Below are 16,684 nucleotides of genomic sequence, written 5' to 3' on the forward strand. Positions count from 1 at the left end.
CCTGGCCTCTATGGCTAACTAGTGGCTTAGCTCTGCACTCTGATCTCCAGGCAAGTTTTATCTGTCAAAGCACAAAGAAAATAGCACACCTGCCTCTGCCTCCCAAGTGTTGGGATTAAAGGTATGCACCACCACCACTCAGCTAATTCTCTAACTCTTAAATAGTGTGGCTCACCATTGCCTGTAAACAGGGACTGCTTGTTCATTTCCCAGTCACCAAGACCTGAAATATTCACACAGGAACTATATTAATTAAAGCAATGCTTGACCTATTAGCTTAGTCTTTTATTACCTAACTCTTACATCTTAAACCATTTTTATTATTTTATCATGAGGCTCATGGTTTACTGGCAAGGTTCCAGCACATCTGTCTCCTTCGGCAGCTACATGGCATCTTAATGACTCTGCCTTCTTTCCTCCTCTATCTCTGCTTGGAATTCCCGCCTTGCTCTATTCTGCCCTGTTGTAGGCCAAAGCAGCTTTATTCAGTAACCAATGGTAACAAAACACATTCACAGCATACAGAGGGGAATCCCACATCAATTGCCCCTGTGTTTAACATTGGTTATGACTGAACAAGCTCTAAGCTGATGACCGTCATTACTCTTCAGGAGAACATGGTCCCTGGATGCCTTAATGTCCACTGTCCATCATTGCTGCCCAGGACTGTGGATGCACCTGCCTTACCCTACCTACAGTGCTCAGTTCCTATTAATATTTGCCTGCAGGGTTATGGGTTTCTATGTTCACTGTTATTTGGAGGCATTTCACCTATTTTCTTGCTTCAATTTCCCCCTTTTCCTGAGATATATCCTTTGTTGTTACTTTGATGAACCCTTGGGTGATAAATTCTCTGTCAAAAAAGATTTTAATTTTACCCTTGCTCTTGAAAGAGTTTAACTACAAACTATTTTTAAATTAATAGTTTTTCCTGCTCAGACTTTGAAGACAACACACCTTTGTCTTTTGGGATTTTCTGTAGACCTTCTTCATGTGTCAAATTTCTCAGCTCTAATTTTATGATTTCTTAATGCTTTAAACATGTGTGTGTGTGTGTATTATATATTTCTTTGGTATCTTCAAGTATTTTAAGTACATTTTTATGTAGTCTTTTTGATATTGTTCCACTTGCTCAAGGTTTAGGAATGTGACTCCTTCCCCTTTGTTGTGTCTGCTTGTTCATGCTCATTACGAATCCTCCTTTTGCGGAGTGAACTGAATTTACTGTGGAGTGAATTATAGTGGGAATTTTTTCTCCTCTGTGTAAGTTACCTGTGGGCAGATTGGGAGTGGACCAGCAGAAGTATAGTGTTTTACTTCCCCGTGTGGACTCAGCAACCCAGGATCATCACTGCTTTGCAGGTAACTTTTGTCAACTAGCTAGCTCAGGATCAGTTTGTCCTTGTCTTGGGAGAAGTAGGATGTGGTGGTGACTTTATGATGAGCAGTTTCGAGGGGCCCAGTGTGCAAATGCTCATCCTTAATTCCCTGCAAATGTATTATTCATCCTCATTGGTGGAGGATGAATGAGCCACCCAAGAATATGCTGAGGAGGGAACCGATTTGTGTTTACTCCAATCAGGTTCTTTTTAAATTGTTTGTATTGAGCTATACACTTTTCTCTATTCTCCTTCCTTCCTCCCTCTCCCCTTCCACTCTGTCCCATGACTCCCCATGTTTCCAATTTACTCAGGAGATATTGTTTTGTTTTGTTTTTTCCACCTTCCTATGTAGATCCATGTATGTCTCTCTTAGGGTCCTCTTTGTTGTCTAGTTTTTCTGGGGTTGTGGCCTGTAGGCTGGTTTTTCTTTTTTTAATTGTTTTTTGTTGAGCTACATATTTTTCTCCACTCCCCTCTCTTTCAACCCTCTCCCATGGTCCCCATGGTCCCAATTTACTCAGGAGATCTTGTCTTTTTCTACTTCCCATGTAAGTTAGATCCATGTATGTATCTCTTAGGGTCCTCATTGTTGTCTAGGTTTTCTGGGATAGTAATTTGTAGGCTGGTTTTCTTTCCTTTAAGAAGCAAAGTTGTGAAAGCCTGCGCAGGGGACAGGTAGTTGGTTTGACTGGGAGTGGTGAGTGGGGAAGATTAGGAACAGGGAGACCTACTGCGAAGTGTCTGCAAGATTCTGGTACTGGCACTCTGTCATCCTTCAGATGGCCTAGTCATTTTTGTAGGCATGTTGTCATCCTGGACTGTTTAAAGGCTGAGCCTGGCTTCAAGTGAGACAAGCATGACAAACCCAAGCCCATGGGCTCTGCCCTGTCCTTTCTCCCTTTTATCTAGACAAGGCATCGGAGACCAGCTCTGATGGAGAGAGTCAGGACTTGACCTTTCTGATGCATGAAGACAAGGCTAATGAGATCAGCAAGGGAGCCTGGAGCACTGTGGCCAGGCTGAGGGGAGGGCACTTTGCCAGACACCACACGCCATGGCCTACTCAGTCAGGCTGGTCGGCTCCCCGCGGCCTGGGCCCATAGCCCGTGGCATTTGCTTTGCACAATGCAGCCATGGGAGGGAGGTTAGGGATGGCCTCACTTCTCTCCTTATTAGGGATGGCTGTTTAGATGGAGTTGGGCTTTGCCACAAAGCCCCCAGATCACAGGAAGTCACTTCCAGCCCATTCGTAACCCCATTGCTCCTGGCCCAAATCACCACGGCTTGCCTGACGGATCCACAGTGTGCACAGGCTGAGAGAACGGACTGTCTCGTTATTGTTGTTGTAGCTCATCCTGTTTGGGCAAATTCTGATCACAACAAGCGAGTGACACTTGCTCTGACTGGAATTCAGGCCACAGCTGGAAGTGTTCAGGGATGGACTCCCTTCGGGGCATCTTCCTGGTGCCAGACAATAAGATGAGGAAGACCTTGGTCCAGCAGTCACATCTGTGGCCTTTAGTGGGGCTGTGTACTAGGGACTGATGCAGTGTGGACGTGCGCCATGTTAATACGTTCGGATAAATATTCATCAAGTCCCATTTCATTGGAAAAAGCTGATTGGGACTCTAAATGTATTTCTATGGGAACTTCAGCTTTGAACTAGGCGAGGTCACAGGGGAATACATATTTCATTAGATGTGACATCCAAATGGTGTGTCTGAACTGCCTTCTGGAGCCAGGCGGTCCTGGGGCTGAGACCGGGCTTGTAGACTCTCTGATGGCATGGCCTTGGGCCATTTCCTCCTCTTGAGTCTCAGTACCTCAGGAGGGTCTAAAAGAGAAACCCCTCTCCTATGAAGCTATGATGGATGCAGAGGCACGTGTCCTTGCAGTTAGCCCAGTGACTGGCATAGCCGGAGATGGGGAAGTGGTGGTTCTTGCTCATATGGTAGTGGGGAAGGAGCTATAGAACACGGAGTAAACTGGGAGCCCCTAAGAATCCCCAGCGGGCTGGTGTCCTTTGACGAGTTCTTTGCTGTGGGCTGGATAGCTTGCAAGAGCCTGCAGGTGAACGTTAGTCCTCACCCTAGGTCTTCCCTCGCACCCTCATGGGCACAGGGTCCCTCTGGGTGCGAGCATGGACTGCTGATCTGTCTAGCTGCCAGAGCCTCCCAGAGCCTCACATTGGCAGATGGAGCACGGACTTTGACACTCAGATGGGGCCTCAGCCGCTCACTTGTCAACTCTCCTAGGAGTGGGGTATGTTTCCTTCCTAAACTTCAGGATCCTTACCTGTGAAGTGTGAGCAACAAAACCAAACAAAAAATGTTCTCAGAATTAAAGTGGAATAATATAAATATATAACATATATATTATAGATATAAAGAATGTGGTGCATGGTGGCTTTGGGGAAATTTCTATTTGCTTGCCTTGCTGTCGGACTTGGGATCTGCTTATGATCAGGATCAGCCCCATCCTCCTCTTCATGAGTATTTGCCGATTTCTTCCCCCTTGGAACACAGCTGCTCCAGGAACGATCATGGGAAATGCAGAAGAACACTATGATTTTCAGGGGGAAGAAAGTTGAAGCAGGGATGAACATTGTGGGAAGTCACGAAGACCTTTAACAACTAATTGCCTATTTTAAAAAGCCCATCCAGACATTTATGGATGTTTAGATTTTCTAAATGTCAGTGGGGTCCAGAAATGTGCCTTGGCGCCTTTGGAGACTAGCTACCCAGCCAAAGCCTCCCTCCAAGCCCACGTCTAGAAGGTGCAGAGCAGTTTTTGCAGATGGGACACCAGCCAGCGTGAGACCAGTTCTCCTAGGAGAGAAGAGAAGGGGCTTTGGAAACCAGTGTTTTGAGGGAATTGGAAAACCTGTGAAAGATTCAGGAGAGTCCATGCGGAAGTCAGCCTGGCAGACAACGGTTGCCTGGGCAGGAAGCTTCCCAGAGGCTAAGCAGGAAAGGAGGAGGGGAAGTTGTATTTTTGGAGCAATTAAGAAAAGAAAGAGAAGCAGCCCTCCCTAGTCCTTTATGTCTGAAGCTGCAGGTCCCTATCCTGTGCTCTCAATGGTGTCCCTAGGAGGGGTGGAGGTAACAGGAAAGTAAGGGGAGTGGAGCCTTGGGATCCAGTGTGACTTCAACACTTCAGCTGTTCTCAATTTCCAGAGCCAAATCCATCCCCTAAACCTGTTAGCCACTCAGGGCCAGGCCACAGAGCAAACCTCTCTGGCACATGAGCTCAGTGGCTATGTGGTAAACACCCAGCTATGGTGTGAACCAGAGATGCCCGAAGCCTTGGGGAAAATGAGGGGCACATGGTGTGCAGGTAGCCCAAGTGTGCCCATGGCACATAGGTATGTGCCAGGCAGCTCCCGCTATATGCATGGAGTTGAATGAGGTAGGGAGGCAGCTGGGCATCTAATTTTTTTTATTTCCAGCCTTCAGAATATCTTCTCAGCCATTCTCCTGGCTCTGTAGCATTCCCGTCATCCTGAGACTTGCCAGCTGTGTCCCCGAGGACAGATCACAGAGTGATAGGCACAGAGTCCTCCTACCGCAGGTATGCAGTGAGCTGGTTCCCCTGAGGATGCTCTAGATTTAGTTCCCATCTTGCCTAGCAGATATAATGACAGACTTTGTCAACAGGCTGCCTCCAGTCAAGCCATGCCATGTCATGGCTTCTGCTGGCTTAGGAGCCTCACTAACAAAGAAAATGTGTGTCGGGGAGAAGGTGTGAATGACTTTTGTTGGCTCTGCTTACAGCTCTGGGTTTTCTTCAAAGAGCTCCCTGGCAGCCTAAATAAAACTGTGAGCAATAAATTCTACTTCATAACCAATAAAAGGTACTAGTAAGGTGCTCGGCTCCTTAAATACTAAATCCAGTGCTGTAAGCTGTCATTTTTTTTTTCTCCCCTAGTCACTGTAGAAACCAGCCTGATGCTCACAGCGTAGGTTCTTGTGCCCTGGTAAAGGGCAATGAGCAAGTAGGAGAGGGGAGACCTAGGCCAGCAGTAAGGATTCTGATTTTGCTAAGTCCTGTGCACAGCAAGCCCCATACCCAGTACAAGTAACATTTCCAAGGCCCCTTCTAGAACAAGGGAGGCAGTGTGGGGAGAGAGCTCCAGTCTCAGCAAACACTCACACACATACACTCACACGCAAGCACACATGCATACCCCAACTCCAGCACACTCCTTCTAAGCACATACATTTGCCCCGTGACTTCTTTGCTGTAATCTATTGTTGCCAGAAACCATCATTGGTCTTGTCTCTTGTTACTGGATCCTTTAAAAAGCCTGAGTAACATTGCTTATCGGTGTTTCCCTTATCCATTTGAGTTTCTCAAAGTGACTCATCATTTTGAATGAAAAGTAGTATTATTGGAGGACCTTTATGTCCCAGATTATGATGTGTAAATTATTTTTATAGAATAATATTTTATAAAATAAAGTTTCATGAATAAAGAGAACACAAAGTTGTGAAGGAGTGGGAAGGCAGGAGTGGACCTGGGAAGAGTTGGGGATAAAATGAGGATGAATACGATAAAAATACACTGTGTGAAGTTTTCAAAAAATCAATGAAATAGTAGATTAAAATCTGTTTCATTTGTAATGACACAATAATTACACATGCTTACATAGTATGTGACATTTCAGCATACATATGCATGTGTACTGCTCAGATCAGAATGACTGACATATCTCTATCATCTCAGCCACTTCTTATTACTTTATGTTGGGAACATCCATCCCTGCTCCACCCCTGCTCCATCCCTGCTCCACCCCTGCTCCATCCCTGCTCCTTCCCTGCTCCATCCCTGCTCCACCCCTGCCCCATCTCAGCTCCATCCCTTTTCTACCCCTATTCCATCCCTGTTCAATCCCTGCTTCACCCCTCTTCCATCTCTGCTCCATCCCCGCTTCACCTCTGCTCTATCCCTGCTCCACCCCTGCTTCACCCCTTCTTCACTCCTGTTCCACCCTTGTTCAATCCCTGCTCCACCCCTTCTCCACCAAGCTCCATTCCTGTTCCATCCCTGCTCCATTCCTGCTCCACCCCTATTCCACCCTTGCTTGCATCCCTTCCTGGGTTCATGGGTCACATCCTAGGAAAGTTGACTTCTTGACACAAAATCTCCTATATTGCAAAACTACCGAGGAATCCAAAAATCAGAACTGGAATTTTGAAGATAAAAAGTTCAGGATGAATCAGAATGTTGACTCACGTGCTGTGCTGCCAGGGTGGGGCCGGGGTGACCTCAGGGGTGAGGCCAGCCTGTTTCTAGTTAGCACTGCACGGTCCTGTGAAAACTGATGGGAGCAGGTCTCTGGTATCCTCCCGGGGTTAAAAAAGATGCTCTGATAAACTTGTTCTTCCCTGGAGTTTACTTTGGGGAAGACAGAACAGAGGCTAACATCCCGTTAATGAAGGCACATACACACACACACACACAAACACACAGGACCCCTGCAGTATGGAGGCAGACAGCCTTGGGTAGACAGATGGAGTCCAGTAAAGTTCTGTAGTGGCTGCAAAGGGGTGCCATTTCCCCAGCCTTATCACGGAACTTTTATTATTTTTGAAATTTTGTGAGGGAGCAGATATAGTGACACACTCCTTAAAACCCTGCATTGGGGAGGCAGAAGTGAGCAGATCTCTGTGAGTCTGAGGCCAGCCTGGTATGCATAGTGAGTTCCAGGACAGCCAGAGATACATTGTGAGACCCCAATGTGGAACTGGAGAGATAGCTCAGTGATTAACGGGACTTGTTCTTACGGAGAAAACAGGTTTAACTCGCAGCACCCACAAGGTGACTTGTAACCATTCATAACTCCAGTTTCAGGAAAGTAGATACCTTCTTCTGATCCCCAGGGGTACCGGGCACACAAATGGTGAATATTCATACATATACATGCAGGCAGAATACTCATACACATAAAATAAATCTATACAATTTTTAAAAAATTGTGTGTGGTATACATGTATGGGTGTGTTTGTATGTGTGTTCATGTGTGTACATACATACATTTGTATGGAGGCCAAAGGTCAATGTTGTGTGTCTTCTCCACCACTCTCAACTGTGTTCCTTTTGACACAACATCTTTCAATGAACCTGAAGCTCATCTATTGGTCTAGGCTGTTGGCCAGTGAGTTCCAGGGATCTTGCTTTCTCTGTCCTCAGTGCTGGGACTACGGCGCCTGCTGCCACACTTGACTTTTTCTGTGAGTGCCGACAATCTGAAGTCAGGTCCTCATGCTTGCATGGCCATCACTTTACTGACTGAGCCATCTCCTAAGTCACAGTGAACAGCCGGGGAAGACTCTGAACATCCCCAGGTGTAAGACTTGAGAAACAACGAGTGGTTGTTGATCCTTAACATGGGTCAAGATCCTGGAAAAGGCTGAGAACTCTGCCATGGGGAGGAAGTGGGAAACTGCAGCCCAGAAAGCCAACCCGTGACACACTTACTCTCTCTGTTGAGACCCTTCCCAAGGTCCCCTCCAAGACCTGTTCTTCCCTTCTCCCTGCCTCTGCGGTCACCTTCCATGATGCCCCCCACCCCCGCTGGTTAGTTTTGAAGGGAAGAGTTCAATGGTCGGTCAAAAATTCTAAGAAGACCCTATTCTCATGCAGGATGTGATAGCCAGGACCACCCACTACAAGGGGATTTCTGGTTTGTTCCTAATATTCTATATAAGAATCCACCTGAGACATATTCTCTCACTGGGGCCTGGGCTTGCCAATCAGACTAGGCACGGTGGCCAACAATCCCCACTTCTCCAACACGGGCATTACAGGCATGTGCTACCATGCTGGGCTTTTCATATAGATTCTGGGGATCAAATTCAGGCCGTCATGCTTATGAAGTCAAGCACTTTATGAAGCGAGCCCTCTCCTCAGCTGTGACCACTGCCTCTTTTCACTGGCGTCAGAGCTGTCTCTGAAATAGACTTGGGTCCCATTTAGGACTGGCATCAGGAAAAGCATGTTCTCCACAGACCTCTTGAATCAATGTGGGAAACAGAATAAAGCCGCGGAGAATTTGGAGACTTGGATAGAGTTGGGGCCAACTGATTAGTTTTTTTTTTTTTTCATACATGCTTTGAATAAGAGGCATTTCTGACCCGCACACTGACATTTTTTTTAACTTGGTGATAGTGAAGCAATCCCTAGAGACTTTGGCTGCCACTTCGTTATGTGAAACTTCATGGGGATTTTTGTGGCTTTGGCATGCCACACAATATGCCACATGAAGACTCAATAAGACAGTCAACGTTTTTACAATCTTTGATGACCATTAAATGTCTCACCAAAAAAAAAAAAAATGCCTTTGCCAGCCAAGGCACAACAATGTTCTCATAAATGTGAGTCTAGTCAAATAATGAGGATGGACAAAATCAGGATGTAATGCTTAGAGCAAACAGGTTTTTTTCTGGCCCTCTGTTTCCCCTGGGAGTTCCTCAAGTCGCCCCCTACCTCTGCCCCAACATCCCCACCTCCTGTTCCTTTCATTCTCTTACTGCAGTCCAACCTTGTACAAGATTTCACTCCTCCAGCCATGGAGCTCCTACAAGCCCGACCTTCCTATCACACAGCAGCAGCCTCCACTGTTTGAACCCTTGGCAGTTCTGGCTGAGGGACTCCTGACCCTCCCATAAGAGCTTCTGGAACACAGGCCTTAGTCCCCCAGCAACTTTATTGCATTGCGCTGTCAAGGTCTTTACCTGTCTGGGGGTTTGCTCCTGATGCAATCCAGGCCCTTTCCCAAGGCCGGCTAGCCCGCCTGCAGTAGCTGCATTGCATACCAGCCTCACCAAACCTCTTGTGTGTCCTGCGTCACCCACTTCTGAGTGCTGAGCTGCATCCTGGCTTCCCACTGTTTAGAGGCCTCTTTTTTTGGGGACCCCATTCCAGCCCCGCCCCCACCACCAAACTGTTTCCTGTTTTCCCCACTTACCCTTTGCCCTCTCTCCTGGTGCATGCCTGGCAGTATTTTTTTTTTTTCAATTGTGGCGAAATATGCAACGTGAAACTTGCCATTCCAGCACTGTAAGATGGTGCTGGAGGTGCCAAGTGTGGCCATCACAGCCATCCCTCTTCAGAGCATTCTTATCTGAACCCACTGTGCAGTCTCTACTCCCTTCTCCTCTGCCCCTGGGCAACCTCCCCTGCCCTGGGCAACCTTGATCCACTCTCTGGTTTTATGAATTTGACCGCTCTAGAAGCCTCCTATCAATGGAGTCAGACAGGACTTGCTTCTTCGTGTCTGGCTTCTCTCACTTAGCACACAGTGCCCTGCAGGCTCACCATGATGAGCATACATCAGAATTTGCTTCCTTTTCAGACTGAATAACTTTCTGTACTATGAACCATATTTGACTTATTTGCTGGATTGTTTCTACTTCTTGGTTTTCACCCACCAAGGTGACCATAAAGATCACTTCCAGCACCTGCTTCTACTTCTTTTGATTATTGTGGAACTGCTGGATCATTTGGTAATTCTACACCTGAACCTGTTTGGCAAAGGGCTTTACCTTTACCATTTGACACACTCCACCAGCAGTGTGCAAGGGTCTCACTGACCTTGCATCGTCACCAGCCCCTGTTGTTTTCTGGCTTTTTGATGCCAGTCATCCTGTGGGGGTATTAAGTGATATTCTGATTCTGATTTGGTGAGGCAATTCTGTGGTTGACTTCTTAGAAGCTGGAGCCAGTGGTGAGTTGAAGAATATGTAAGGGCTTCAACACACAACGCCTCTCTGCGCTCTATACACTACATACAGTTACCGAGCTTCATGCAAGGGGCTGGAGATTGAAACAAACAGAGACACACAGACAGAGAGACGGACACGGACCTCTAGTCACTGCTAAGAAGCCCTTTATTGAATAGTACCACGGAGGCTTATATACCCAACACAGTCTGGTGGGCCAACAGATGAAAACCTTGTCCTCTGATCCTCAAGGCAAGGCAACATGTGCTTGTGAAGCAGAACTGGTAAACAACTTTGACACAGCTTTCAGTAACTCAAATCAGAAGGAAAGTAAAGATCTCTAGCAGGGAAGAGCAGCTGGAGGCCAGGACTCCAAATGGTCCCAACATCGGTCATGCCTGTGTCAGCTGTCACTAGCCAGATGATATTGAAGGAAGGCTGCTTGTTGGTTCCCGGCTGCTCAGTCCAGAAATAATCACACAAAAACTATATTATTTAAATCACTGCTTGGCCCATTAGCTCTAGCTTCTTATTGGCTAACTCTTTCATCTTAATTTAACTTGTTTCTAGTAATCTATGTATCATAATGAGGCTGTGGTTTACCAGATAAAGTTCCAGCATCCATCTCTAGAGGGGCTATATGGCTTTTTTCTCTCTCTAAGCTTTCCTTCCCCCAGCATTCAGTTTAGTTTTCCCCGCCTACCTAAGTTTTGTCCTATCATCAGGCCAAGGCAGTTTCTTTATTCACCAATGGTACTCACAGCATACAGAAGGGAATCTCACATCATCTCCCTTTTTCTGTTTAAATAAAAAAGGAAGGTTTTAACTTTAACATAGTAAAATTACATATAACAAAACAGGTACCAAGCAAGAATTACAGTTACAATATTTATATTTACTTTATCTTTTATGATAACGAAAGAAAACTATATTATTACTATCTACTCTTCAACTCCATCAAAGACTCCAGAAGAATACAATATTACCTTAGTAAACAGGAAGTGCATTGTAAGCAACCTCCAAAACTCTAGAATTGACAGAGACATCTTGCTGCCTGGACAGTCTCCCAAAGTTCTTCTGTACCATTGAGGCATCCATATTCAGCCTACAGGCCCATAATATCTAGCAGACTTTTCCATGAAGCAGAAAATTTCAAAGACAGTTCTGATTATATTGGCAATTTGTCAGTCCCTTTCTTCTATGTCCTGCAGAATGTCTAGCAGATTATTTTATGAAGCAAGAACCTTGAAGGACAGTCTCACCTTTAGGCAAGTTCATCAGTCATTTCTCTGTGGGTCCTGCATGTCCAGTTCACCCAACATACCATCAAGCAGTCCAGGCAAGAGCAATTTCTTGTCCAAATGGCTAACCAACTTCATAAGGAGCCTCTTTGATGCCCATCTTCCTCTTGAAGTAGCATGGTGCTGCCAGGAGCAGATGTGTCTCACTATCATGAAAATTCCTAAGTTCTTAAACATTTTAAATGTCATATGCTGTAGTCTATGAGAAGTTTAAAGAATGCCTACCCATCTGAAATACATCTCTGTACATTTAGAATATGCCTACAAGCTTGACTATTATAGATGATTATCTATTAACCTATATTTCTTAATTATACATTACATTTTTAAGTGCACAAACACAATACCTTAATCAAGAACAGAAATATACATATAACAAAATTGACCTTAAATTTGTATCAATAAACCAAGATCGATACCAATGTAAATCTTTATAGCATTTCCCCCTTTAAATGTAAAGAAACATATATAAACAATACTTGAAAATATGGACGTAGTTCTCGTCAAACCTCTTCCTGATTTTTGTTGGGTGAAGTATTTTTGGGGTTATTTACAGTGACCTTTCAAGGTGCCTTGGTCCATCAAATCATATTAGTCTGGAAGGATTCCACAGGCTCTCATCTTTTGTGGAAACAAAAGAAGAACCTCTTTTCCAAAGCAACATATTCTCAGACCCAAATTTTGAATTCAAGATACCTTTAAAATATATATGTTGGATTAGCCTAGCAGTCCCCAGAATCAAATGTCTCTCTGCAGTCAAAAAATCAAAGAAAACACAGTAGTATACATAATCCAGACTCTCTGTGTATATTCCATCTTTACATGGCTTATTCTTTATTTACTCCTTTTAATCTATGACTGTCTGGACTCTGTCTCTTTAAAGACTTTACCTTTTCTTTAAAACCATTTACTTCTTTTTATAACTGTCAATATTCTTTTTCTTCTTTCTCCCAAGTCTACATACATTTATCCAAAATTGTGACCCATTTAGAGGTCTTTTATGTCTGAATGTGTCCTATTGTGAATCTGTAATTCTTTACTGTTCAGGAGAACTTCTTAAAATGTGAAGTGCTTTTTAAAAACTTAAGATGTGGCATTACTAGGGCATATATGGTACTGACTGCTTGCTCTACCTAGTCCAGCATGGTGGAGCTGTTCACTGCCTCTGAGCCACACACCGCCCCAGTTGCAAGTATGCAGCAGGTCTATGTCGAGCCAGTAAGCAGTTTGTAACAATTTGTTTACAAACCCTATTTAAATGCTCAGCCTCCTGAAAGAGCCAGAGTTCTTACTGGCAACACAGCACAGAAAGCCAGCATTTCAAAACAGCTCAGCTTTTTTTTCTGCTACCACTGAATCAGGAAAACCTCTCTTAAAGGACCATGCCTTTGCTTGCTTCTAGCAAACAGAGCCCACCCAAGAAAATGCTGCTACCAAACCATGCTTAACTCTGTTCTTTTGTGTCTAGGATTCCTTTTTAAGCTTTCTCAGGTTTTGTTTTTTTGTTGTTGTTGTTTTTGTTTTTGTTTTTTTGTTTTTTTTGAGACAGGGTTTCTCTGTGGTTTTGGAGCCTGTCCTAGAACTAGCTCTTGTAGACCAGAGATCCGCCTGCCTCTGCCTCCCGAGTGCTGGGATTAAAGGCGTGCGCCACCACAGCCCAGCTCTCAGGTTTTTATGTAGATGTAGTTACCCATGTTGGCATGCCAATTTGTTGAAGGAAGGCCCCTTGTTGGCTCCCAGCTGTTCAGCAAATAAATAATCACACAGAAACTATATTATTTAAATCACTCTTGGCCCATTAGCTCTAGCTTCTTATTGGCTACCTCTTACATCTTAATTTAACCCATTTCTAGTAATCTGTGTATCACCATGAGGCTGTGGCTCACCAGATAAAGTTCCAATGTCTGTCTCTAGCAGGGCTACATGGCTTCTCTCGCTAAGCCTTCCTTCCCCCAGCATTCAGTTTAGTTTCCCCAGCCTACCTAAGTTCTGCCCTGTCAATAGGCCAAGGCAGTTTCTTTATTCACCAATGGTATTCACAGCATACAGAGGGGAATCCCACATCAAGATGACTGAGAGACTAAAACAGTGAATCTTGGTGTAGGCATTTTTCAGTAGGCAGGCATCACCCACACTGCCATTCAGAAGATGGCTTCTCAGATCTAGGCATGGGTCTCCAGTGGCTGAGCTGGGAAAAAGGGGACAAGTCTTTATACCTCTTCCCTGGGATTGTCATTTGCTTTCAGATGACCTTTAAACTATTTCTTGAACAGATAATAGTCACAGATAATGGGCCCCTTATCTGGGTCTGGGTCAAAGTCATCAACATGCTGCACAACCCATGAGCATTAATTGGTAGTTATAGTAATATTTTGGTTTGTTGAGAGGGTCACAGGCTATGAAGACCAGGCTGTTCTCTAACTGGTAATCCTTCTGCCTCAGCTCCTTGAGTTCTGAGATTACAGATGAGCACTGTCATAAATAGCTTCACATAATACTTAACGTTGGTCCCCTCTGTTTTTTCTAAGTCAGACCTCAGTGATGAAAGAGTGATGAGGAACCTTTGCTGGAAGTTTGTAAATGGGTCTTGTCTGGACCCTAACGCCGAGAACAGGCAGTGATAGTGTTAGGCCAGGTGAGGCCTGGGTGGGAGGGGAAAAGGGCAACAGAGACGGCAGAGCTCTTGTCCCAGCCCTATCATCTAGTTCACGACCCTCACTTTTCCTCTCCAGGAGACTCTGGGGTCCCCCTGCCTCAGGGCCGTGCCTCTCTGGAAACATCATAAGTAGGAATTAAACTGATTCCATTAGTGAAAACCACAGAGCGAGAATGGTGACATCAGTGATTTCCATTGGCTAGAATGAGGCAGAAATAAAAGGAATCTGGAAAAGATCCCTCAAGCCCCTCAAGGCCTTGGAAAGCCGACAACGCTGTTTAGTGTGGACCAAATCGAAAGCAGAGGCATGGAAGCAGACACCAAGCCTGACAAGGTCCAAGCCACAGGAACCGTGGCATCCAAAGTCCATGCTGGGATGACTGGAGCCCTTCAAGGAGGGCTTCCAGGTGCAGCCTAGCTCCCCGATCTAACATGTGAGGGCCTCCAAATCCCCTTGTTTTCCGAGTCTGTGATTCTTCACTTGATCCTAGCCAAAAGGCCAAAAAGCATTAAGAATCTCCGATTCTGGGGAGCTGCCCAGGTGTGGTCAGGTCACTGAATATCTTTGGCAGCAAGTCCTTCAATGTGCTGGGGTGCTGGGATCATTCAGAAGTGAAGGATTGGGGGTCATGACCCAAGGAAGACCAGAGCCAGGGCTGGCGGTGGCAAGAACTCTGGGTTTTGACTGTGGATTCCCTTCTTCCAGCTGTGCAGTGCTGTGCTCCAAGGCTGCAGTCTGATGCATATGCTCTGCCCTCTATCAGCAGCAGTAGAGGAGGAAGAAGGACTGCTCCTGCCCCATCTTGGGCAGAGCTGCTCCTGATGCAGGGGCCACAGTCCCCCTTACTCCCACCTCAGTTCCTGTAGTTCCTTCTGCCAGTCTAACAGAAGAATATTCCTCAAGGACCTTGTCCTGTTTTCCTTTCCCTGACCCTCCTTCCCTTCCACTGGGATATGGAGAAAGGACAAGACGGGGGCAAGATTGGAGGACAGATGGCGGAAGCAAGAGGCCAGGGTGGTAGTGACCTGTGGGCATGCTCATTGCAGGAAACAGCAGTGGCCTTCAGGCCGACCTTTGCCAGAAGCATTTGCCGGACCTGTCCCCCAGCAAGTGCCATAACACCGTGCCAGACACGCAAAAGGAGACCAGCAGCATGTGGAGCCTGATGGTGATTGCTCAGCTGTTGGCCGGCATTGGGACTGTGCCCATTCAGCCGTTTGGGATCTCCTACGTGGATGACTTTGCAGAACCCACCAACTCCCCTCTGTATATCTGTGAGTCTTGAGTTTTAAGAGGGCTGGCCCAGGGGAGGGAGGGAGATTGGGGCCCGATGTAGCATCTGCAGAAGCTCTTGGGGTTGAAATGGGGTCTGATCTTCTTGGCCCACAATACGGTGGATGACAAAGAGCTGTTATGAATGCCAGTTCTGTTTCCTTCCACTTGTATGGGTCTCAAGTGGCTAGCCCAGGTTTCCAGGCTCTCATCTGGGAGGCAGAGACAAGATTCTTTGTGTGTCCCATGTGCTTTGGGATTATGGGAGCTGATGTGATCACCATTTAGCACTGTTTTGAGCCTTTGACATCACAACGTGCATGACATTGTGTTCTACCAAGTTCACACTAGAGAATCATGCAATCGAGTTCTTCAAATGCAACAACAAGACACATAATGTTTTAAGTAAGATGAAAATGTGTATTGGGCCACCTTTGTAACTATCCAGGAGACCATGTGGCCTCTGGGCCATGGGTTTAGACACTCTGTTGATCCTCCAAAAGTCACTCAGTCCTCCAGGCTCATGCTGGGTAATACACGACTTCTCTGAGCTGTGAACAGATTGTCATGTGTGAAGTGAGTAGCAGATGGCCAACTGGTGCCTGAGTTCTTCCCTCAGAAAAAGCCACACTGAGCTTTCTCAGGGCCTCAGGTCACAAACTGCATCTCTGACTCTACCTTCGCTCGCCAGAGCCCCAGCACTGTACACAGAAAGCTTCACCCACAAACACGCCCTGGACTGGTATTTTTTAAGATACGGTGGAGGCAGGTTCATTTCAGGCCGGGAGATCTCTCTGGCAGGAGCTGGAGGAGCAGCAGGCTTGGTGCTGCCAGCCTTGGCATCTGGCCCTTATCTGCAGGAGATGTGATAGGTGTGGGCTTCAGGAAGTGACCTAGGCATGGTGGGCTCCTTACTCCCAGGGGACAGTGGGTGATACCTTGGGAATCTCCCTCAGTTTGGGAACCTAGGCTTGCTGAGAATTCTCAATGTCCCCTCAACCCCTTATCCCTTGCTTCAATTTCCAGCCATCTTATTTGCTATCGCTGTGTTTGGACCAGCTTTCGGGTACCTGCTGGGCTCAGTCATGCTCAGGATCTTCGTGGACTACGGCAGGGTGGACACTGGTAGGTATGCAGAAGACACACGTTCATGTCACCCTTTTGCTGGGGCTTCTGATTTAGCCCCTCCCCCTAGGGACGAGCAATGGAGCCCCGGGACCAGGTAGGACAATACCTGTCGCCGAGTGACTGGAGATCATTCTGACACTTTCTTCCAGAAAAGAAAGATTCTGTCTCCATGTTTGATGTCAAGGAACACAATGGAGGCTTCTAGATGGAGGGTGGGGCAG

General features: G+C 46.1%; 1 protein-coding gene across 1 annotated transcript in view; it reads left to right on the forward strand.

Annotated features, from left to right (window-relative positions):
• Slco2a1 (solute carrier organic anion transporter family member 2A1) overlaps nt 1-16,684 on the forward strand; it is a 74,385-nt gene that overhangs the window by 40,183 nt on the left and 17,518 nt on the right. The window contains exons 4-5 of the mRNA XM_057768484.1: nt 15,110-15,337; nt 16,362-16,460. Coding sequence (XP_057624467.1) covers nt 15,110-15,337; nt 16,362-16,460 — 327 coding nt within the window. The remainder of the gene's footprint in view (nt 1-15,109; nt 15,338-16,361; nt 16,461-16,684) is intronic.

Source organism: Chionomys nivalis, chromosome 4, assembly GCF_950005125.1.
Source record: "Chionomys nivalis chromosome 4, mChiNiv1.1, whole genome shotgun sequence".
NCBI lineage: Eukaryota > Metazoa > Chordata > Mammalia > Rodentia > Cricetidae > Chionomys > Chionomys nivalis.